The 23,677-nt window shown below is 41.0% G+C and overlaps 1 protein-coding gene across 1 annotated transcript; it reads left to right on the top strand.

Moving 5' to 3' along the window:
• Positions 1 to 757: 757 nt before the first annotated feature.
• On the top strand, positions 758 to 17,187 carry LOC138951343 (uncharacterized). Its single transcript, XM_070322963.1, has 3 exons — positions 758 to 893; positions 14,882 to 15,016; positions 16,152 to 17,187. Exons 1-3 carry the CDS (start codon positions 758 to 760, stop codon positions 16,994 to 16,996), a joined length of 1,116 nt encoding a protein of 371 aa, XP_070179064.1. The 3' UTR covers positions 16,997 to 17,187.
• The last annotated feature ends 6,490 nt before the right edge of the window (positions 17,188 to 23,677 follow it).

Below are 23,677 nucleotides of genomic sequence, written 5' to 3'. Positions count from 1 at the left end.
AGTCGTGTGCAGAGTTGTCCGGCCTTGCCTCTGGCATTCCGGCGGAACTCGCGAGAAGGCAACACGCGAAATCTGCACTCTGAATCTTCCGCATTTATCGACATGGTCTCTAGTTGTAGTGTTAAACATTGCCATAACAGACAAGATAGAGATAGGGACAGAAGATTCTTTTCTGTTCCATTTGTTGTCAACGGAAAGGGCAAAGAGACAAGGGATTTGACTGCACGACGCGGGCGAGAATGGTTGGCACAGCTTCAGCTGAAGAATTTCAACTTTGAATCAACAGCTAGGAGATACGTGTGCTCTGATCATTTTGTCAATGGTAAGTAATCATGCTTTTGTTCACCTGCCTTGGTTAGTCTGTGTTTTATGCAAGCTGTGTTGTGATGGTAGTGTGCGGACAGTCGGTCAGTCCTGCACCGAGTGCAGTCTATGACTGAGTGAGTCAGTCTTACACTTACTCTCAGTATAACAACTTATCATGGTTGCCCAAAACCATGACTTGTGAGAATGCCATAGGTGTGAAATACTTGGATTTGATAATCAGAATTTATTTGAACACTAAATGGTCATTGTTGATACAACTTTATAGTTCAGTTTTAAAGGGTAGATCTGTGTCTAGATTTACTCATTCATTTTGTTTGGGTGACTTATTTTTAAAATAACTCCCAATCCATAATTTACAATACATTTGCCTTTGATTTTTTCTGCAGGGCAACCATCTGTGGGAAGTAAACACCTACTTTGAAACTTGGGTATGGTGCAGGGACACAGCCTGACAGCCCAACAAGGACAGTACCAGAGACTCAAGGAGAGGAAGAAGCTTGTGGGGAGTGAGTCAACTCCTTCTCACCCTAATTTAGCAGAGGATGCTGTTGATGGCGAAAGTGAAGGTACTTCGGATACAGCAGAACTGGCTGCTCCTCTTCCCGAGAGAGGTGACTGTGGCGGTACTTACTGCCAGACTGAAACCTATGACAATTTTGCCTGGATTTCTAAAGATGAAGAAAAGCAGCAACGGGATGAACTAAACAGGCTGGTGCTAGAAACTCGGGAACTTAAAGACGAACTTGCCAAGAAAAAAAATGACACTTGATTCTTTGAGGGACAATGACGATACTGTACGATATTTTTCTGGGATTTCTAATTTCTTCACACTTGTTACATTATTTGATTTTCTTGCATGGCATTTGCCAACACACTCGCGCAGAGCACTGACACAGTTTCAAGCTCTCATTCATGCATATATACGCCTTAACACACCTCTGCAACACCTGGCATACATCTTTTCTGTGTCAAGAACAACTGCCAGCAAAGTTTTTCACGAGACTGTGCATATCATGTACCACAGACTGCAGCCACTTGTTTTCTGGACAGACAGGCGAAGTATAAAAACAAGTCTACCGCCACAATTCCTTCCCTATCCATGGAACAGAGTAGTCATCTTGAACACACACGGCCAGTACCGTGTAACTGGCCTTGGCACGGAACGATCCAAGGGGGGCAATCTCAGTCATCTCAAAGAGGGAAATCCAAACGCAATCCGCTTTGTTCGATTTTATGGGCTTGGACGATAGAGAAAAATAAGAAAAGCAAAAGCTGGAGTCCAGTCTGGACGAAACTGCTATCAAGAACGCAGAATTGCTTTTTCTGAGTTTTTTTTTAGCCGTAAGCACCATGTTTATCGGAGCAGGAAACTCTTCCATAGTGAGGCCCCTTTGTTGGTTTCACTGCGGCTGCATTGTGAACAGCAGTTAAACATGGCGCTTATGGCTAAAAAAAAACTCAGAAGAAATTAATTCTGCGTTCTTGATAGCAGTTTCGTCCAGACTGGACTCCAGCTTTTGCTTTTCTTATTTTTCTCTATCGTCCAAGCCCGTAAAATCGAACAAAGCGGATTGCGTTTGGATTTCCCTCTTTGAGATGACTGAGATTGCCCCCCTTGGATCGTTCCGTGGCAAGGTCAGTTGCACAGTACATGTACTGGCCGTGTGTGTTCAAGATGCAGAGTAGTGTCCATTATTGACTGTTTTGAAATATATTCATTGAGAGACCCTCCAGTGTTGATGCTAGTGCACTCACCTGGTCAAACTACAAGCACAACAATACAATTAAATACCTAATATCAATTACACCTCAAGGCCATAATTCTTTTATTTCTAAAGGGTGGGGTGGGCTTTCAAGTGACAAGCACATCACTGCAAATAGTGGGTATCTAGACAATATTGTACAAAATGATGTGATTTTGGCCGACAGGGGATTTGACATTAATGAACTAGTGGCTATGAGAGGTGCACAAGTGAAAATCCCTGCCTTTACAAGAGGGAAGAGTCAGCTTACAGCTTATGAGATAGTCAACAAGCAAACTAGCTAATCTGAGAATTTATGTTGAACGAGTTATCGGTATTCTTTGTGGAAAGTACAAAATTCTGAACTCTGATATTCTGACTGATCTTTTGTTTGCAAGGGAAGAGGAAGAAGTGGTAACACTGGACAAAATAGTCACTGTATCATCTGGGCTTGTCAATGTTTGCACTGGTATCATGTGATTCTTGCTGTGACGCTGCATAAACACAGCCTCGTGAACTGAAGGCATTGTTTAGACTAGAGAATATGTTAATTAAACTGTGGTGTATTGTATCTGATTCTGATGTCTCGCATGAGCAGTAGCAATAGTCTTTCTGTTATGTTTTCACTGGACGGAATCTTGAATTTGAAGATGAAGGCATTGTTTAAAGAATGTGTTAATTAAACTGTGGTGTATTGTATCTGATTCAGGTGTCTCACATGAGCAGTAGCAACAGTTTTTCTGTTATCATGTTTTCACTGGATGGAATCTTGAATTTGAATATATACATGTGTATATGATCTGACCTGCTGCTATTTCCTTCCAATTCAAGAGCAGATTTCACTCTTTCTATCACACACACACACACACACACACACACACACACACACACACACACACACACACACACCACTTTAACATACACTTTGAAATCATTTTGCATAAATGTGACATGTATTGACACAACTGACAAAGGTTGAATTATGCTGATTAACCTCAAAATAGCTCTACACAGGAAACAAGATAAGGAGCATTGAAAAATGAAATGGCCTACACTTGAAATGCGAGCACACATTTAAACTACCAATAACATGCAACTGCAAGCAACACTGAACATACCACTACCAGTATTGCAGGTATGAAGCCAAAGTGAAGAGAACACTTTCACTAAATGTTCAAAATGGAAATAACATACTGTGGGTATGTGAGTCATTAACTATTCATTATGATCAATAGACCTGTGCGCTTTTTTGCAGAAATAAATGTGTTCAATTTTGTTGTCATCAAAACAGAACTAGTTGATAATAGAAACTAACTTTCAGTTCCACTGCCAATTTAAACACTGTATTACTTGACTGTACTGATGCAGAACTACGCTGGACCACATACTCTTATTTGTTCCCTAAATCAAGCAGCCAATCCGTGTCACTGGAAACATTGAACAAGGAGAATGAACAATATACCTGGCTGAATAAGTTGATAATCAAACTGCTCATGATTCTTTGTTATTCACAGCAGTGGATGTAAAACAATCACAAAATAAGGTCCTGTATGCATCATAATTTATACTTGTAGCACTTGATTTTGTATTGTGGTCGGTGATCCTAAACAAAATGTATGTCTACATCTGTGCATGATTTTACTTTAAGTTTAAGAATAAAATGAAACAAGAATGGAACAATTGATGACTTCTCTGTGAGTGTGAACTGTGATTTAAAACATTACATGCTCTCTTTTCTCTCCCTCTCTTCTTCTGCGTTCGATGTATTCTCTCCCTCTCTACAACTTTACTACTGCCACTTTCTATGTGTACAGTCATACATGATGTTTGTTTTCCCACACACATGAGCAAGCGAGTCTGGCATTGTCAATGTTTCTTGCTGCGTTTCACGGCTGGTGTTTGCAGCTGCTCCTGGTTCACATCCACTGCTTGTAGAGGCTCAGCTTCTCTGTCCAGCCAGTTTCCAACTAGCTCTGGAAGAACTGCGAGTCTGAACACTTTCAAAGCTTTCTCCACACACATTGCCCAAAAATCACAGTCAGGCAATACTCGGACAATAACTTTATCCACAGTAGTCCACACCATGAAATCGCAGTAGGAGGAACTGGTCATAACAATCTGGCACTGTACTTGACTAAGGTATGGGTGGTCTTTGCGCAGACAAAGCATCCCCTCACTGTTAGATTCCAAACAGAAATGGCGGTCTGCCACAGCACACTCAACAGCTGACTCCTTGAAGGTGAAGGGACGTGTGTGCAGGTTTCTCCAACTCCGGCCATGCCGGTTTCTCCAACTCCGGCCATGCAGGTACAGTGTGCTGCCAGTATGTTGCCATCAGAAGTGGCGATGATCCAAGGAGAAAGTGCTGGTTCATTAAGGCGTTGTGAATGAAGAATCTGAAAAATAAATTGAAGGTCGCACAAATCAGCATTCAGCTAGGTCAATCGAATGAATATAACTCTAAGACGCACATAATGTGCTTTACAATAACCTTAACAATGAAAAGTAAACAACAGATTTTTAACTGAATATGAACATGAAGCTCATTATAAATTTATATAATATTTTGCAAGCTATTTCAAAATATAAATATATTCAAGACTATCTACAGCTTTTGTCGTAGTCCAGAATACAAACTGAAGCGAAGAATATATCAAAGACAAAGCCTCAACACAATATCCTGAACTGCAACTTGTCATATCAGCAACACAAGACAGAGAACACTCACGTTCATTCATTATAAACTGAAAGCACATTCTTACCTTTGCAGAAATGACAGAGTTCTGGGCTGTAGCACTTGACATCCCTCACCCAGCCAGAGACAAAAAGTCGGTAGGAATCAAAACTGTTGTAAGCTTTTCAGCTGCTCACATGTGTATCTGTATCAGTGTATGCACTCTTGCCAAGCACAAAATAATTTACGATGTTGATGTAACTCAGCTCTGGCAGATCGTCCGGATTTGCTGACCAGCACCTGGTTGAGAATGTCATACGGATCATTCCCGTCAATCTCCCAAATCTTCTGGTGGTATCGCCGCCTCTCCTCTGGTAACAATCGCTCAGAATATTTTTGCTTCTCGCCCGATCGCAATGTTTTGCATGAGGCCTGTGCATGAGGCAAGGGAAGTCACTCCAGATTCTTCTCGGAACGCGTCGGAGGCATTGTTTCCCGTTTTTCAACGGTTCACAGCTGTTTTTACTTTTCTCTTTGAAATGAAACGATGAAAGGAAGAGAAATGGAAAGACAGGCATGTTGTTGGGACATAAACAGAACAGAGAACATAAGGGGAAAAAAACTGTGTTTCAACAACTTTCAGCAAGAAAATGCAAACACTAAACACTCCCGGCAGGGAAAAACCTTAATTGACCTTGACCGTTGACTGTGTATGAGATCAGTTATTTTCGTACTCGGCTTGTAAAATAAATAAAATAATATCCAAACAACAGCTATTTTAAGATAAGAGTGTGTGGAGAGACCTTGTATTCAATTATAGTAATCACTGAAAGACATAAAACTTAGTTCAGAAGCGAATCCTAGAAACCCCTAAATAATGGAAAATGTGTTAGCTAAACAATTCATTGTTTACGTAAATAGTTCATTGTTTACGTAAATAATGATTTATTTAGCAACATTGCTGATTCTTTATAAACAATGTAATATAAGTCTAAATAATATATTGTTTACGTAAATAAATCATTATTTACGTAAACAATGAATTATTTACGTAAACAATGAATTGTTTAGGTAAATAATGAATTGTTTACGTAAACAAAAAATTATTTAGAATTGTTTTACATTGTTTATAAACAATTACTTATTTAGCACATGAGCTTCTAAATAATGATTATTTAGCTAAAACTGGTGAAAAAAACATGAAAAAGTATCCAAATAATTATTTGACAAACGGAATGCCATAGACGTGAGCGTAGCGAAACTTGCGCCGCTACGTCCACCGTAAAGTTAACCTTTGCGCAGCACGCGTGTGGCGAAAAAACATGGCGGACAGCACGTTATTTTTTCGGATGCTTTTGCGGCGGAACTTCAGCCGTCAACGGATGATGATAATGATAAAATCGTTTATTTAACGTCACTCTTTAAAAACATTGGCGACATTTGTCTTAGATTAAAAACACACACAGGCGCGCACACAAACTTTCCCTTTATGTACAGTGGTTCACCACCATCCCACCCCCCGCACACTCTCGCTCATCTAATTAAAAATGGTAATAAGAGATACTTGGATATAAAATAGTATTCTTAAAGGTTCTGATAAAAATATAAAGTAGCTATATGAGAAGCAATGGTGTCAGCCGCAGCAATGTCTCTTCATATTCAGGGACCAAGTGGGTGTGTGTGCACAAGTCCAGCGATAAGTTTGGGACCTTGCCACCCAAGGTCTTTATTAAAACTTAAAAGATATCTTAATTTTTCATTTGGGGTATTTGGCAGGATATTTCTATTCGAGTTTATAAACTGAGTCAGGGGTTGAAATGAGTTCAAATCACACTCTAAAGTCAAATGAGCAATGCTGAAGTCGGATTGACAGGTGCATTTAAGCTCTAGAAATTGGTAGTTCCCAGCTTCTGCCCTTAGGCGGTTAATCCTTTTTATTACACGTGGGCATGCATTATAGGTGTTCATCTGTTTTGATGGGGCTTCCCGAATGAGCCAGCCAGAGCTTATAGCCGTGTGCATGTATTTGTTCCTCCATTCTCTCCAGAGAAGATAATCTGTAAGGCTACTGATCTCAGAAGCAGACAATGGCAGGTCTACCTCGGAGGCGCCTATGCCTTGGGCAGCTTCTTTAGCGACTTTGTCTGCTCTCTCGTTGCCAGGCACATTCACGTGTGCTCGACACCAGACCAGGTTAATCTCGCTTCCTTTTTGTACAATTTTTTTTGCCAGCTCCTTTATGGCAATGACAAGATCCTGTCATTTTGATCTTTTGTTAGTTCTTAATGCTTCAGTGGCTACTTTGGAGTCAGAGAATATAGCTATCTTTTGAGGAGGAGTGTTCTTGAGATTGAGATGAACAAGCGACATGCAGATGGCAAGTAGCTCAGCTGAGAAGATCGAGTTTCTGTTGCACAGTTTAAATTTCCCAGTCAGGTCATCGCTGGGGATTACAAAAGCTGCGCCAGCCTTCTTGTCATCCAAAACTGACCCGTCTGTGTAAACATGAACATGGCCTTTGTATACAGTATCAATGTGCTCAAGGGATTGTATCCTGAGTAATAACTGATCATCCTTTGTAGCTGTACAATATTCTGTGTCAAAATTCATTTCTTTCATTGTCCATGAGGGATCACGAGATATGGGGTTTTGGGCCACATCATTGGGGTCGACACTGATTTCGCTAAAGAGTAAAGCATTGAATTGAGCCAGTGAGGTGAAAGTAGTGCCAAAGTGGGCCTTTTTGTTTTGGACATGGTTGTAATGCGGTTGTAGCTCCTCTTTTGTTGATTTTTGCACTTTGTTGGCTCGAACATTGTAATCCGCGCAGCACTTACGTCGCCACATGTCAAGAGGGAGGAATCCTGCTTGGTGGTATACAATGGCCTGCTTTGAATGCCTTGGGTGTCCGAGGGCAAGCCGAAGGGCACGACATTCCGCTGACTGTAGCTTATCAAGCCATTTTCGAGCCGACGAGAAGTAGGCCTCCTGCCCATTTGATAGTCTTGATCTTATAAGAGCTCTGGTGATGTTTGTTAGAATAACTGGGCACTTTGCCCATGGTTGGGCAGCCAGTATTTTAAGAAGGTTAATGGTCTTATTTGCTTTGGTTAAAAGATACTTTAAATGAGCAGTCCATAGTCCATTTGAGGTGAAACGTACGCCCAGATATTTCACCTGCTGACTGGGTGAGACAACAGATTTATCTAGTGAGAACTGTATCTTTTCTCGATCTTCCAGTTTTCGGTTTGTAAAGACAACGAATACAGTTTTCTCGGCAGAGAGAGTGAAGCCATTCTTCCGCATATAGTTCGCAATGTTATCTATAGCTGTTTGCCACTCTTTAGAGAATTTGTGTTCTGTTTTATAGGTTTTGTTTTGATACTCTTTGCATAGAGCAATATCATCCGCATAAAGCGTCAGTTCGGCTCCATGTGTTTTAACTGTCGATATGTCATGCAGCATAATGCTAAAAAGCAGTGGTGCTATTACTGAGCCCTGTGGCACTCCCATGTCAACTTTGCGAGTGGATGATTTGGCACCTTTATAATCAGTTTGAAAGGATCTGTTCAGTAGAAAGCTTTTTATGTATTGAAACATATTACCACTGATGCCTAATTGCTTCAATTTGAACAACAATCGTTGGTGCCATACTGTGTCGTAGGTTTTTTTGATGTCAAAAAAGACAGCAAAGAGAGACGTCTTGCGTGAGAGAGCTTTCTTAATTTTGGAGGACAGTTTTACAATGTGATCCGAGACACCCCTACCTCGACGGAAACCGGCTTGACACAGAGGTATTACCTTTTTTCTTTCCATTTCATCTTTTAGTCTGGATTTTAGTATTCTTTCATAGATTTTGCTCAGATGGGAGGTCAGAGATATTGGGCGCCAGTTGGAAGGGTCAGCTCTTGGTTTTCCAGGCTTTAAAATGGGGATCACAACAGTCTCTTTCCAAGCTGTGGGAATCAGGCCAGACTTCCAGCATGTTGAATAAAAATCCAGTAAAAGATTTAATCCTTGGTTTGGTAAATGTTGTATGACCTGATAGTTTATTGGATCAGAACCACAGGCGGATCGGACTTTTGTCACCGATGCTATAGCCGTTTTCAGTTCTTGAATGGATAAGGGAGCATTTATTTTTAAGGAAGTGTGGAGTTCTGGGTCGTTTAAGTCATGTTTACCCTCCCACTTCTTACGGAAGAGTTCCTGCTCACATAACAGTTTCTCTGTTTGGCTTGCAGCTGCAAAAATATCTGCAAACAGTTCTACTTTTTCAGGAAGGCTTTCATATTTTTTTTCCTTCGTGCATAAGAGGACGTTCAACCTGCTTGTGTCTGCATTTGAATTTCCTTATTTTGCTCCAAATTTGTCCAGCATCCCTGTAATCGCTCACTTTGCTGGACATGTTTTCAAAATATTCTTTTTTTGCTTTGTCTATAATTTTGTCACATTGTTCTTCAATTAATTTCATATTGTTGTGGTTTTGTGCAGACCTGAAGCGATCATACTCTTTTGCAGTTCTTTTTAACCTGATGGCTGTTCTGCATTCTTCTGTCCACCATGGGCTCTGATCAGTTCTACTGGGTCCGATAAAAGGTTTTGTTTTGGGGATTGACAATTCCATTGCATTCAGCAGGTTTGATCTTAGCTGTTTATATTTGTTGTCGATACTTTCTTAGGACTCTGGATTGCCATCCAAGAGGGTATGTGCATCTGCAGACTTAGTGACAGCGTCCTTGAAAACTGCCCAGTCTGCCTTTTTATAATTGTATTTTAAGACTTTTGGACCTGGCTCTGTGTGTGGTGATTTCCCAATAATGGATATCATGATTGGTAAGTGGTCGCTTTTTAATTTATCTGACGCAACGCACCAGTCCGTTGTTAATCCGAGAGTGGGACTAACCAAGGTTATGTCAATGGCGGAGGGGTGTTGGTTTGAAATATCGGGTATTCTGGTTGCTGATCCGTCATTTAGAAAGTACAAATTTGATTGCGTTATTGAGGTGGCAAGGCTCTTTCCCACGGCACATTTCTGATTCGGGAACTTGGCATCCCACAGGGGGTTTCAGCAATTAACATCTCTTCCGATCACCCAGGTGCGTCTTCCGCCGAGCTCTGGGAGCCAGCTGAAAATCGGGCCTTTGGCAATGTTTCTGTTATATATGTTTAATAGGAAGATGAATGGGCCATCATTCAGCAGAAGTTCAACCAGGTTTGAATGTATTTTTGTGTCAGCCGGAACAGGGGTTGGGTGAACATTGTACTTCAGGTTGTCTCTGACATAGGTTACTGTGTACTTGATAGTTTGTGCTCCGCTTGTATCATCAACCTGATAATCTGTGACCGGTGGGTAAAAGAAACCAGATATGAAGGGGAGTTTTCCCGCATGACATAGTGGGGACTGTATCAATAACACATTGAACATGTTGTTTTGGTTAAGATACTTAATAAGGTACGATAGAGCAGTTTTAAGGGAACGATAGTTCCACTGCAGTATATTTACTCTTGAATCCATTTCAATCACAGAAGACCTAAAGTCTGATGTGACAGTTTGATCTGTCCCTCAACTCTCTATGTCATTGTGCTGTCAAGGGGTTGAGACTCTGTTACAGATCTGCCTCCCTGAATGCCGAGAAGAGCGCATTGAGTGGTAAGTATCTTATTTAAGGCTGGTGGAGTTGGATTTTCCTTTGGCTTAAATATTTCAGTATACAGCCCTGTCAGAAGTGTCAGAACATTTTCGGGGCTTCCATTCGTTTTTGCTTCAATAAGTGCAGCTAGGATGCCAGTGACGAATTTGAACACCTCACCGCAGTTCTCGGCGCTCATCATCTTCATCTTAGCATAGCTTTCTTTTAAAATATGTTGTCTAAGGCGGTCTTCAGACTGTGGTTTTGGTGTGTTTTGTGTTTCATCTTCCTCAACAATCATCAACTTTGGTTCATCCATGAACGAGTCATCATAATTGTGTGTGAGGGAAGTTTGAGACCCTGCATCAGCAACCTTTTTCTCATTGTTTGTTGTTGGCTGTTTGTTTGTCTTTGTTTTGTCTGCTGCTTTTGTGGGGGCCTTTTTCACATTGTGTGTTGATTCAAGTTTCTGGGCAACAGTAGACTCCCTATTAATAGGGTTTATGTCAGTTCTTTGTCCAGGTCTCTGGAGGGCGATATTTTGTTCTAAAATGGGGTTTTCACTTCGAGGGTTGCTTGGTCCGCCTTGATTTCCTGTGCGTATGCGGCTTGCTGTTGGTTCTGGCCAGACAGTGCTATAATCCTGCTTTTCAATCTCAGCCACGAAAGCTGGGGAGGTAGCCAGGTTTCTCTTTGCTTTGCTGGCACCGCGAGGAGCACTTTTTCCCCCTGCCATTTTCAGCACCCAGCACTCATCGACTTCTGAATCAGAGTCATTAGATGTATCTGGGTCTTTCTTTTGTTTTTTCATTATTTCAAACTTTGCTCTTCTTATAGCTTCTGCATATGGAATGTATTTAGCTGCTCGGATTTTGTTTGCTGTTCTTCGGAGCACTAGCTCAGGACAGCCTAAGTAAGCTGCCGAGTGGGGACCGCCACAGTTTAGGCAGTGTTTGTCATTTGGACAGTTGTCAACTGGGTGGTCTTTCTTTTGACCGCATCTTGAGCATTTGTCTTGTCTGGCTTTGCATTGTTTGGAGCCATGTCCCAATCTCTGGCACTTAGTACACCTTCTGACTGGGGCCACATAGGGTTCTACAGCAAAGAAGGTTTTCACAATCTTCACTGTATCTGGTAGCGTTTTTCTTTTAAAAAAATAAGTGATTTTAACAGCTTGAGTAAGTTCCCCCTTCTGGTTTTTTAACCGCTGAAGAGATTTTACTTTCTCGAGAGATTGTTGAAGTTTATCAAAGTCTTCAGAGAGTGGGATGGGTCTGATGACACCTTCCGTTGTTGCCTCTGGTATAGTGCATCTTATTTGCACTTGAGCGAGACTGGTGAGATTGGCAAGTTTATGTTGTTGTTTTTCATTGCAGCAGGCAATCAATAATTTGCCCAAGGGCAGAGGTCGTACACCTTCTATCTGACCGACCGCGTCAACCAAAACTCGACACTGGAGTGATGGCCCAAGTTTCGAGAACATAGCTGGACCTGTAGCCGCGTTGGTGAGAATGACTGGGTATTGTTTTGTGCAAAGGTTGGAGGAAGACTTGGTGTCACCTTTTTTGACTTTGTGTGTCTAGGGGGCCCAGTTTTGACTGGTTGTGAGACTTTTGACTGTGGCTGAGCCACAGCCTGTTCGGCATCACTGTTAGCAATGGGTGCTTTTTTCTTCCGCTGACGGCGACGTTGAGTTTTAAAAATGTCATCGCCGCTAAAACGGATGTTGCTGAACAGATCCTCATTGCTTTGCTTCTTTTTTTCTGGCAAGGTGTGGATTTCAACTTCACTAAAATGTCCGCCGCGGTGCTCCAACTTCCACAACGTGATAAAGAACAAAACGAATACTATATTACGTAATCAAACACAACATCATGACGTAAAGTACACAAAAAGAAAGAATTCTCCGTATCGCCGAGACTATAGACTTCCTTGAGGCTTTTGACGTCACTAGTTAGACGCGACTTCACGGGATATACCCCTTCACTAAAAATAGTACAACTTTGCGCACAGTGTTAGCTCCTTACGTATTTCGTTACTCCGCAAACGGCTAAGCAAGCGTCGTGACCACCAAGTTACGCATTTGCGGAGCTACGGAATACGTAGGCTTTACGTGTTCGTAACTCCATGCGTAACCTAACTTATTTGCGCTACCGACAAGACCTCGGCCACAGGTACGGATATATCCGCTCCCACTCATATGGCTCTATCTGACCAGGTACGGATATATCCGTTCCCACTCATATCGCTCTATCTGACCAGGTAAGGATGTATCCGCTCAGACTGTTGCCTGGATTCCAGCGTTTTGATACACAGTTACTACACAGTTACTACAATTGTGAGTGACCTGCTGCAGCACAGCTGGTCTCGGCTGAAAAAACAACTTGGTCAACATAGGTAGGGTAGAAAGTGTTTTAAGAGAACAGTTCTGTCGGGCTGGAACATATTTTTGTACGATTGTTGTTGTTGTTGAAGTATTTTCATTGATTTTTCTTTTTCATTTTTCGGTGCACTAACTAGCGGCGAATGTTTCGGTGATACCGGTCATAATTATGATCAAGAAATATCACGTGAGAAGACTCGTGATCTGTTGACAGCGTTATAACTGCCAGTATTGTCAATCTTCAAGGATGAAGATAAACAAATATTCAACCAATCAATAGTCAGTTCGCCGATGGCGCGCCGAAGGTTTGCAGGATTGGATCGTCGAATCGCAAACGTTACAGCTGCAACCTAAAAATAGGGGAATCCCCTGATTTGATGACGTCGCCGAACATTCGCCGAACTAGTTCGGCTTGGTTCGGCTGTAGTTAGTAGCCGGCTTGAGACAAGCGTGATCAGTCTTGGTCGTCCGCACGCATTACACACTTCTATACGTCCCGTGATAAAACTAGACGCTCGCGTTTGACTGCAAATCATAGCGAGGAGGCAATTTATATTAAAACCAGTTGTGTCACTAGTCAGGCTATTTTCAACCGTACTTTATTCAGTAAACAGGTTGTTGTTCATAAGTCAAATTCATAAAAGCAAGGTTCCAACAGAACATAACAGCTAAAACTGAAAAATGTGTGCAGTGTCAGTGGGAAGGACTTTACATTTCTGTCCAAACAAATTCACTTTGTTCATCTAGCATGTCTAATAACAATACTATGATATGCTTAACGATGAAGGTGTCATTCCGTTCAGAAGCCACAAAAGGAAGTTTTGCACATTTCCATCCCGAACAGTTACTTTGCTTTTCTATCATGTCTAATACTGTACAAATCCTGTGGTATATGCTGAACGATGTAGGTGTCATTCCGTTGAGAAGCCACAAAAGGCAGTTTTGAAACAGTTTATAACGGTTATTGAGAATAAAAGAAGGAAACAACAATGTGCGTGAATCAATATCAAAACATTTAGTCTATCTGACGGCCCTGAACTTTAAAGAAAAAACAAAATTGAGAACCCAGGATCAGTCATCATCGAGAGTAGCAAGGCTTGGCTAGCCGCAACCCAGGTCACAGTGAGGTTGAACGTGGGTACCGGGTCATTTCATTCCCACAATATCCATGGTGCCAGAGCAGCAGACGATTTGAGTCGGATTCATGTTGCTGTTGGTGTAGGTGAGCATTTCCTGTTCATGTGACCTTGATGGCAACGCTTAACCACTTGCCTGCCTGCGCTTGTGCAGCCGCAGCGCCTTAAGACGGGTTTACCCGTCTTCACCGTTCCGGGATTTTCCAGAAGTGCGATGTCACTGGTGACACAAAAATAGCAGCCAATGGCTTGGTAGGATACCTCATTCTCATGAATAAACATAAATGGTGACGCGGTTTTGCGTCTGAAGGCTATTTTTGGCCTTGGCGACAGGATAGGGGAGAGAGATCTCGACTCGTCAAAATGGCTAACGGTGGAAGTCGACCGGGCCGTAGTAGGGAAAAACAAAGCCGGACTGACGCTACAGGGGGTGCAAATGATTATGGATACTGACAGGGGAAGGGGGAGATCTTCTTTCGGACGACCTGTGTTTGATCCACAGGCACCGGAAGATGCGCCGGACTGATTTTTCAAAAGTTCATATTTAAACATCATTATAAGCCAAACTAATTATTATTTCCATGATTAGACACTAAAAACAGATTCTTGGTTCAATTTCCCTTAAAAATAACATAGGTTTTACTTACCTACCTACTGCCAGTTTGGAACTAGAATTTTTTGTGAATTATTACACCCCGAACTCCAATGATATTCCCTGGCAGTCAGGAATGCATGTATACGCAAGTTTTGGTTGGCAGCGAAAGGGTTAAGACGCCATGGCGAGTAGAAACATGTAATTGGCGAGTAGAAATGTTAATCTACTCGCCAAATGCGAGTAAAGTTGCTGAAACAAAAGGTTGGTTTAGCGAGTAAAATGTGCTCTCTGGCTATATTATTTTGAGAAGCACTAGCCTAAGGCCAGTGCACCATTTTTTTTACTTTCAGGGCTGCATATTGAATGCGAATGTTATTTGATTCGTTTTGCCCAGACTGTAAGAAAAACACATACGGTCCGGAATGCTCGGACAAGTGTGGTCGCTGTGCTGGTAACCAGACGTGTAACACCACCACTGGCAACTGTCCGGCCTGTCTGGATGGATGGTCACCTCCACTTTGCACAGAAGGTAGAGTGTGTGTACTTCTGGGGTTTGATGATCTCCCGACATGATCCCAGTTTAGTTGACCTTCTTTTGATTCTCTGATATCTTTGAAGCTAGAGCCTTCACACACTTCTTGGGATTGATGATTTTCATACGTGGCACACATGTCATTTGTTTTGATCAAATTTAAAAGTCAAAACATAAAAATGTTTGCTGGAGACGATCAATCACTTCTAAAAAAAATATCCACTATGCTAACAAAGAAAAGAAATCTTCACTTCATCAAAAGATGATGTCATTGTTTTGTAACGTATCTGCCTTTTCAGATAACTGTATGTTAAATAGTATGCATACCGTTTTGATTTTTAATGTTTCAATTCTGAACAAAATGATATAGCACAGAAATATGCGACCAGAACTGCATCCTCGATGAGCTTTTGAAAACCCTCATGTAATGAAATTGAGAAAACAAGGGAAATATCAAGAACTGTTCAGAGGTAAAGAGTTGGCATTTGTGCACGAGAGGAACAGTTTTGCCAGCCGAGAGAAAGATAGAAGGGAGACAGAGAGAGACTGAAAGTCGGTGAGAGAGAGGGAGGGAGGGAGAGAGAGGGCGAGGGAGAGATAGAGAGGGAGAAAGAAAGAGAGAGGCTGAGAGAGAGAGGGAGAGAGAGAAAAGGGGAGGGAACTAGAGGAAGAGAGAGAGGGAGAGAGAGGGAGGGAGGGTGAGAGAGGACAGGAGCGAGAGACACTGTGTGTGTGTGTGTGTGTGTGTGTGTGTGTGTGTGTGTGTGTGTGTGTGTGTGTGTTACACAGAGATTTTAATTCCATTTCAACTGTCCATTTATTGCTTGTGTGTGTGTGTCTGCATAATATTGTATTACAACAAAGTTAATGTTGCGATGTTGTAACTTTACTTATCTGCATGTGTTTCTTGATCTCATACACTTGTCGATTGACACTTAACGCAGTAGAGTCGAGTTCAGGTATAACATTATATCTTCAATGTCTGTTAGCCTAAGCTATAGCCTGTAGATGGTCTGTTTCTTATTCACATTTCTTTGGTGAAGGTGGGTTGTTTAAGCGTTTTCTTGCCGTTATTCTTTTAGACACATTTTGACTGCATCTAAACCCCAGCTTGCTGAATCTTTCCTCCCAGCGGTACCCGAAGAGCCACTTCTGACCCCAAACGAGAAGGTAGCGGTGGGTGTTGCTGTGGGTGCCCCTCTCACATGGGGCTTCATCTCAACCGTTATTCAGGTATGGCAGATCTGTGGTAACGCAGGGTGGTTGCCTTTTCTTTCTATGGGAGGCAAGCAAGAAGAGAAAGAGGAAGGGGGCGAGGAAGGAGACGAATCAGATGAAGAAGAACCGCCTACAAAATGTTCCCGATTCCTCAAGTGCATTTTCTGCGGGGGTGCTGGCATGTGTCTTTTAAGCTTTCTGTTCTGTATCTCGTGCGGGAAGGTGATGTCTAAAAAGTTCATCTGGCGAAAGGACAAGGACATCCAAGACGCTGAATCAAACCGAGAACAACCGTCTCCACCTCCAGAGGAGACGAGGCAAGACTCTCTAGACTCTACCCCTGTGTATCTTGAAGACGTCTCTGTGGAGGGAGACCCCAACAGCAGTGGCTCCGCCGAGACGAAACTCAGCGAGCCCCAACCAGACAACCCAGAGGAACAGCAAGCAGCAGTGATAAAACAACCGAAGACAGCAACATTCACTGAAAAGTACTTTGCCACAGCGAGTTGGCTGGAGAATCCTCACCAAGATATTTCACAAGACAAGAGCAAGAGTTACTCAGCTTTCTCAAGTACAAAGCTGCACGGATACTACAGTAGTGATAGCAAAGTCCACATAAAGCAGTCAGACAATAAACAGGACGACGATACAAACAAGTCAGATCAAAAAGTAAACGATGACGGGAAGGGAGCAGCCGAGAACGTTGTTAGTGAAACAGGAGAAGCAATTACAGAAGAAATTATGTTAGGCCAAACATAAATATATGTTGGTTTAGGGTAACCCGACCGACCCTATTTGTTCCTGCCGAGCCTAAACTTTTTTTTTATTTCTCAATGTTTTTAAAAACTGTTTGCATATTTTGCGAACCATACCGAGACTAAGGGAAGTAACTTTCTTCGAACTCGACTAAAAAAAATGTTAAACATTAAAACAAACAAACAAGCCTTACATTACCCTAGACAAACTTCTTCTTTGTGTTTCTTCTTCTTTTTTTTTGGGGGGGGGGGGGGGGGGGCTGATATGATCTGTCTATTCAGAGCAAATTAAGATTGTCTTGGCTGGTTTAGAAATTAACCCTACAAAAACGGAGTCCATGTGGGTTGGGTCGAATATAGAGGCCATGGTGAGGATTGTGACGGTCTTGTTTGGAACCATAAGTTGAGGATACGTACCTGGCATTGTTTTGTGTTACTTTTGTGCAGTATCCACCCTTGAGCAAATCAGGTCTTGCAGGATAAATAATAGTTTGCAGATAATAAGCGTTTATCAAAGTAGAAATTTAAGTTATTTTGGAAAACTGTAAAAAAAATTTTTTTTTTAAAGTGTTATTGTTTTACAGTTTACGTTACGAAGGCACTATGTATTCCAGGAAAGGTCTTGGAAAGAGTCAACACACTATTATTTCGTTTTTGTGTGGAAAAGGTAAAACACTGAGAAAAAAGCATTTGAAAAGGTAAAACGATCCATTTTGAAAAGCCAGTATGAAAAAGGGGCCATTGCAATGATTGAGTTAGCATTAATTCAGTTGTCCTTTTTTTTATATATAAATGGGCGTCGAAATTACGAACTTCTTCAGTGGAAGATACATAGACATTGGTACCAACCTTCTGGCTTTCAAAGATTAGACCAGATTTTGCATCTTTTCAATTTAGAGTGAATTGGAAAGTGTTGAGAGGGGTGGAAATGATCAAATCATTGTTTTGGAAGGGAGTTTTAAAAGTTTGAATTCAGAATAATAATGACACGATGTGCAAGGATGTTTACTCAGAATGTATTTTGAATAATGATAGGATTATTTATCAGAAATGTGTGGGTTTGTTTAAGACATATGGGTCAACATGGTATAATTCACCTACTGTTTGACTCTTCAGCAAGTTCGAGAGCTTGTTGGTTTCTCTCTCTCACTTTGTATGCAATATAAAGTTGTGCACGATGCAGTGAAAACGTGTGTAATAGTCCAGGCATATTAGAGAACAACGTTGAAGTGACAATGACTAGGTTTAAAATGTCCCTTATCAGAAAGTTCAACCTCAGTCCTTTGATGTTTATTAAACACATTTTCATATAAAGTTGGCGCTTCATACGGAAAAATGGCTTTGAAATTGACCCAAATCCTTCTTTGGGCTCTGTAAATGTCGTTTGGGGGTATGGTTGTAAAATGGTATCTACTGGTCACCCCAATGTATAAACTGAAAACTCTTTCTGCACCAGAACACGCAGAAAGGATTGTATCTGCCTGATGTCTGATGCTTTTCAAAATCCCCAACCACTAACACCTTCAAAACGGACTTTAACTGACACTGTTGTTTTTCCCTATATAATCCTTACTATTTTTCCGAGACGTCGTCGTGTTGTGTATTTAGCTTGCCACAACCTCATACATGGTCCTAAAAGTTAAAGTTGAAGAAAATACTAAAGATAAATGAAAAAGCTGACGCAGTGTCATTCGCACCGTGAATCCCCCCATGGGAACATACTAAAGTCTGGTTCCAAGTAGGCTCAATTTCCTTCTATTTCTTTGTATTTCTGCCTCGTAGGGGTAGGGGTGTTCAAACCAAAGGCACCTTTAAACCAAAATTCAAATCACACATCTTACAATACTAAGACACTCAACAGTAAAAGGGTGTCTGCTGGTAAAAAATTCCAAACAATCCTAAAAGTACTTCACTACTAAAAGTGCTTTTAAAAAGAGCCGTTATTTTTCCCTCTATATTCAGTATTGTGTTTTCTGCGAACATGTAGTCTATTTAGATGGTTGTCGTGTGCACTTGAGTTGCTAAAGCGTTTTCAGTTGGGCATATGTCGAAAAGCAAAGAATTAGCCCTTTGAAAACCATCAGAACTGTCACACAAAAATAACATTTACCTATCTCACCAACTGACCAAACATAGGGCTTTTCCTTATGTATTATGTATTGTCGTGTTTTTTGTAGCATACTTGTGAAAACAGCCACCACTGTTGTAAATGATACTTTAAAGAGCATTATTTCATTTTTACAGTTGAAGGACAACCTGGACTGCCGTATATTACAGCTGTTTTACAATCAGCCAAAATTTTCTTAACAAACGTATGTTAAGAACAACTCCCATAGTGAAATTGAAGAAAAACAAATTGAAAATCCCCCTGCCATAGAGGAGCTAAAGAATCAACAATAAACGACTGCATGGATAGCTTGATGCACGAATGCATTGCGGACATGTTTGTCTCCAACCAAGAGAAAGTTCCAAAAAATCCCTTTTGTGCTTCTTATTATACAGTGACGTCAAAGACAGCCTTTTCTGCTGTTCATACATTCAGGGGTTATGGTTACACTAAACGACGTAGTTGTAGCCATACTGCCATCCAGATTTATTTTTTCCTTGCGAGCAGTCACAGGGTGTTTGTGCTGTCTGCCAACCGTTAGATGACCCCGCCCAAGTCTGTTAAGGGACCGTTTGACCGTTATAGAACGCGTCTTTTTGATTTTTTGGCACAGTTGGAAACGGTTGATTTTTATCCCTACCATTGTTTCCAAACATTATATAGGAATGTTTTGTGAACAACGGATAATAGCCGCTACTCGCATGTGTAGCAAAAGTGAGCGTACATACTCACCCTGGTCGTCCAGCCGTTGTCCGTTGCCCGTCTTTATCTGTCTGTACTGAACATTACCTTTGGATATTTCTCCAACGCTATGAAGTGAAGAAACACCAAATGTTGCAAAATGTTGTATGACCCCAAGAGCTCAAAAAAGATACTTGAGAACCTTGACCTTACCTTAAGGTCAAGCAAGGTCACAGGGAGAATGAATGTGGTCTAAAAACTGCAAAATTTCACATTGTGCCAGTTTTCTGGAAAACAAATTAAAAACAGCGGGCTTAGTTTTGTATGGTATACAAGAAAAAGAAAGCCTTATCTTCTGATACCATTTTGGTTGACCTCGCTTCAATGTCAAGGTCAGAGGAGCCCTTCAAAGTTGAATTGTAGACATATTTTGATGTGAGCTTGCCCCTTTAACTTTACTATGGACGATATCTCTTACAAACTTAAACACTGAGTGGGGCGTTTGTTAGAATTTCATAGTGAGCCACATCTGGTCACATATCGTTAGGGTCAAGGTCACATTGACCCCTATGAAAAATGTGACCAAGCCGGGTAAAGAAATCCATGTCTCTTGGTAAAAAATCTTAACAAAGCAAAGCCCATGCGACTCTCATGCTTGACCTTTGTCTTAAAGTGACCTTGACCTTCAGGTGACCTTGAAGGTGAAGGTCTAACAACTGAAGCTGGCAAGGACATTGTACACTATTAGAACTGGTTTACAGATTTTTCCTACCAAATTACACATGACCTTTGGCCAAGGTCAAGATCATCAAAGGTCACACATCACAAGGCTATCAATTCAAGACATAGGAAGCATAAACATACTTATTGGCACTTTCTACAAAGAGACATTGTCACTTTTAGTGATTCAATTGCCCGTTTCAGTCACATTTCATAAGGGGCAAAGTGACCTTGACCTTGATGATATGTGACTAAATGTGGCTCAATATCAGTATATAACATGTGCCCCACACAATTATGAAGTTTGAAAGATTTTTTTCATAGTTCAGGGTCAAGGTCACTTCAAAACATGTATACAATCCAACTTTGAAGGTCCCCTGTGACCTTGACCTTGAAGCAAGGTCAACCAAACTGGTATCAATAGATAGGGCTTGCTTTGACCTAAATAACACTTGTAGCTAAGGTCGTCATTCTCAATAACGTGGGAGAAAATTGTGAAAATGTGAAAATTTACTGTTTTTGAACAACATTATTTTATGTCCCCTGTGACCTTGACCTTGAAGCAAGTTGTGCGCAGTGAGTTGGTTTACGACATTCACCCTTCGCTGTTATAGACAGGCACTTAGTAAAACCAAGTATACAGAGCTGGATCCTCTATAACCAAGGGGTACCGTAGAAGAAGGCAAAAGAGAAAAGGCATTTCAATGCAAGAAAGCGTTAGGCCCGTAGGACTTGTCTTACAGCTGGTTCATAAAATATACATTGAAACATGCTAACTGTATCCTTTACATGACTTTCACCTTTATGTGACCTCGAAATTCAAGGTCAAACAATTGAAACTGTCAATAGCATCATTCGATACAAATTGTTTTACACATTTCTCTTACGAAAATACATATGACCTTGACCCAAAGTCAAGGGCCAAGGTCACTGAACATAAGACCAGTAATTCAACATAATTATACAAAGGATAATGGTGCTTTTTAACACTTTTTATCAAGACACATGGTCATTTTTAAATAGTGATTTCTTTACCCGTCTTGGTCACATTTTTGATAGGGGTCAATGTGACCTTGACACTGACGACATGTGGCCAGATGTGGATCACTATGAAATTCTAACAAAGGCCCACTCAGTGTTTAAGTTTGTAAGAGATATCGTCCATAGTAAAGTTAAAGGGGCAAGCTCACATCAAAATATGTCTACAATTCAACTTTGAAGGGCTCCTCTGACCTTGACATTGAAGCGAGGTCAACCAAAATGGTATCAGAAGATAAGGCTTTCTTTTTCTTGTATACCATACAAAACTAAGCCCGCTGTTTTTAATTTGTTTTCCAGAAAACTGGCACAATGTGAAATTTTGCAGTTTTTAGACCACATTCATTCTCCCTGTGACCTTGACCTTAAGGTAAGGTCAAGGTTCTCAAGTATCTTTTTTGAGCTCTTGGGGTCATACAACATTTTGCAACATTTGGTGTTTCTTCACTTCATAGCGTTGGAGAAATATCCAAAGGTAATGTTCAGTACAGACAGATAAAGACGGGCAACGGACAACGGCTGGACGACCAGGGTGAGTATGTACGCTCACTTTTGCTACACATGCGAGTAGCGGCTATTATCCGTTGTTCACAAAACATTCCTATATAATGTTTGGAAACAATGGTAGGGATAAAAATCAACCGTTTCCAACTGTGCCAAAAAATCAAAAAGACGCGTTCTATAACGGTCAAACGGTCCCTTAACAGACTTGGGCGGGGTCATCTAACGGTTGGCAGACAGCACAAACACCCTGTGACTGCTCGCAAGGAAAAAATAAATCTGGATGGCAGTATGGCTACAACTACGTCGTTTAGTGTAACCATAACCCCTGAATGTATGAACAGCAGAAAAGGCTGTCTTTGACGTCACTGTATAATAAGAAGCACAAAAGGGATTTTTTGGAACTTTCTCTTGGTTGGAGACAAACATGTCCGCAATGCATTCGTGCATCAAGCTATCCATGCAGTCGTTTATTGTTGATTCTTTAGCTCCTCTATGGCAGGGGGATTTTCAATTTGTTTTCCTTCAATTTCACTATGGGAGTTGTTCTTAACATACGTTTGTTAAGAAAATTTTGGCTGATTGTAAAACAGCTGTAATATACGGCAGTCCAGGTTGTCCTTCAACTGTAAAAATGAAATAATGCTCTTTAAAGTATCATTTACAACAGTGGTGGCTGTTTTCACAAGTATGCTACAAAAAACACGACAATACATAATACATAAGGAAAAGCCCTATGTTTGGTCAGTTGGTGAGATAGGTAAATGTTATTTTTGTGTGACAGTTCTGATGGTTTTCAAAGGGCTAATTCTTTGCTTTTCGACATATGCCCAACTGAAAACGCTTTAGCAACTCAAGTGCACACGACAACCATCTAAATAGACTACATGTTCGCAGAAAACACAATACTGAATATAGAGGGAAAAATAACGGCTCTTTTTAAAAGCACTTTTAGTAGTGAAGTACTTTTAGGATTGTTTGGAATTTTTTACCAGCAGACACCCTTTTACTGCTGAGTGTCTTAGTATTGTAAGATGTGTGATTTGAATTTTGGTTTAAAGGTGCCTTTGGTTTGAACACCCCTACCCCTACGAGGCAGAAATACAAAGAAATAGAAGGAAATTGAGCCTATTTGGAACCAGACTTTAGTATGTTCCCATGGGGGGATTCACGGTGCGAATGACACTGCGTCAGCTTTTTCATTTATCTTTAGTATTTTCTTCAACTTTAACTTTTAGGACCATGTATGAGGTTGTGGCAAGCTAAATACACAACACGACGACGTCTCGGAAAAATAGTAAGGATTATATAGGGAAAAACAACAGTGTCAGTTAAAGTCCGTTTTGAAGGTGTTAGTGGTTGGGGATTTTGAAAAGCATCAGACATCAGGCAGATACAATCCTTTCTGCGTGTTCTGGTGCAGAAAGAGTTTTCAGTTTATACATTGGGGTGACCAGTAGATACCATTTTACAACCATACCCCCAAACGACATTTACAGAGCCCAAAGAAGGATTTGGGTCAATTTCAAAGCCATTTTTCCGTATGAAGCGCCAACTTTATATGAAAATGTGTTTAATAAACATCAAAGGACTGAGGTTGAACTTTCTGATAAGGGACATTTTAAACCTAGTCATTGT

The sequence above is a fragment of the Littorina saxatilis genome, linkage group LG16 (assembly GCF_037325665.1).
Source record: "Littorina saxatilis isolate snail1 linkage group LG16, US_GU_Lsax_2.0, whole genome shotgun sequence".
Taxonomy (NCBI): Eukaryota; Metazoa; Mollusca; class Gastropoda; order Littorinimorpha; family Littorinidae; genus Littorina; species Littorina saxatilis.
Note: the sequence above shows the minus strand (reverse complement) of the source record. Positions and strands in the feature narration are given on the sequence as shown.

Coding starts and splice junctions, on each gene's coding strand:
- LOC138951343 (XM_070322963.1), top strand. CDS start 758: ATGGTGCAGGGACACAGCCTGACAGCCCAACAAGGACAGTACCAGAGA. Junction 894..14,881: donor TGTTGATGGCGAAAGTGAAG/GTACTTCGGATA, acceptor CGTTTTGCCCAG/ACTGTAAGAAAAACACATAC. Junction 15,017..16,151: donor ACCTCCACTTTGCACAGAAG/GTAGAGTGTGTG, acceptor CTTTCCTCCCAG/CGGTACCCGAAGAGCCACTT.